Source organism: Sinocyclocheilus anshuiensis, unplaced genomic scaffold, assembly GCF_001515605.1.
Source record: "Sinocyclocheilus anshuiensis isolate Anshui unplaced genomic scaffold, SAMN03320099.WGS_v1.1 C31646913, whole genome shotgun sequence".
Lineage (NCBI taxonomy): Eukaryota > Metazoa > Chordata > Actinopteri > Cypriniformes > Cyprinidae > Sinocyclocheilus > Sinocyclocheilus anshuiensis.
Genome location: NW_015601111.1, coordinates 1 through 443, shown reverse-complemented (window position 1 = coordinate 443; position 443 = coordinate 1). Strand labels below are relative to the sequence as shown.

The 443-nt window shown below is 48.3% G+C and overlaps 1 protein-coding gene across 1 annotated transcript; it reads left to right on the top strand.

Moving 5' to 3' along the window:
* Positions 1 to 5: 5 nt before the first annotated feature.
* Positions 6 to 440, top strand: LOC107682122 (transcription factor Sox-11-like; the record flags this gene model as incomplete). Its single annotated transcript, XM_016478475.1, has 1 exon — positions 6 to 440. A coding segment is annotated over one exon (435 nt), but the record flags the coding sequence as incomplete, so codon positions are not given.
* Positions 441 to 443: the final 3 nt, after the last annotated feature.

The window sequence follows — 443 nt, the reverse complement described above, 5'->3', positions numbered from 1 at the left end:
ATCCTGACTACAAATACAGACCCAAGAAGAAACCAAAGCTGGACAGTTCCTCCAAACCCTCAGCCCCATCTCCAGAGAAGTCCTGCACCAAAATGTCCAAGAACTCCAAGAAATGTCCCAAACTAAAAGCGAACAAGACGGGAAGCAAGTCGTCTCACTGCTACGGAGATGACTACGTGTTTAAGAGCATTAAAGTTTCAAAGACTGTCATTAAAAGTGAATTCACGGATGAAGACGACGACTCCGAGGAGGACTCCTCTCGAGTCCGGGTGAAGGAAGAGGAAGAGGATCCGATCCGAGCCTACAATGTAGCAAAAGTTCCCGCCAGCCCAACTTTGAGCTCGTCTACAGAGTCCGAGGGCGCCAGCATGTACGAGGAGGTCCGGAACAACAGACTCTTCTACAATTTCAAAAACATCACCAAGCAGAGCACAATGTATCCT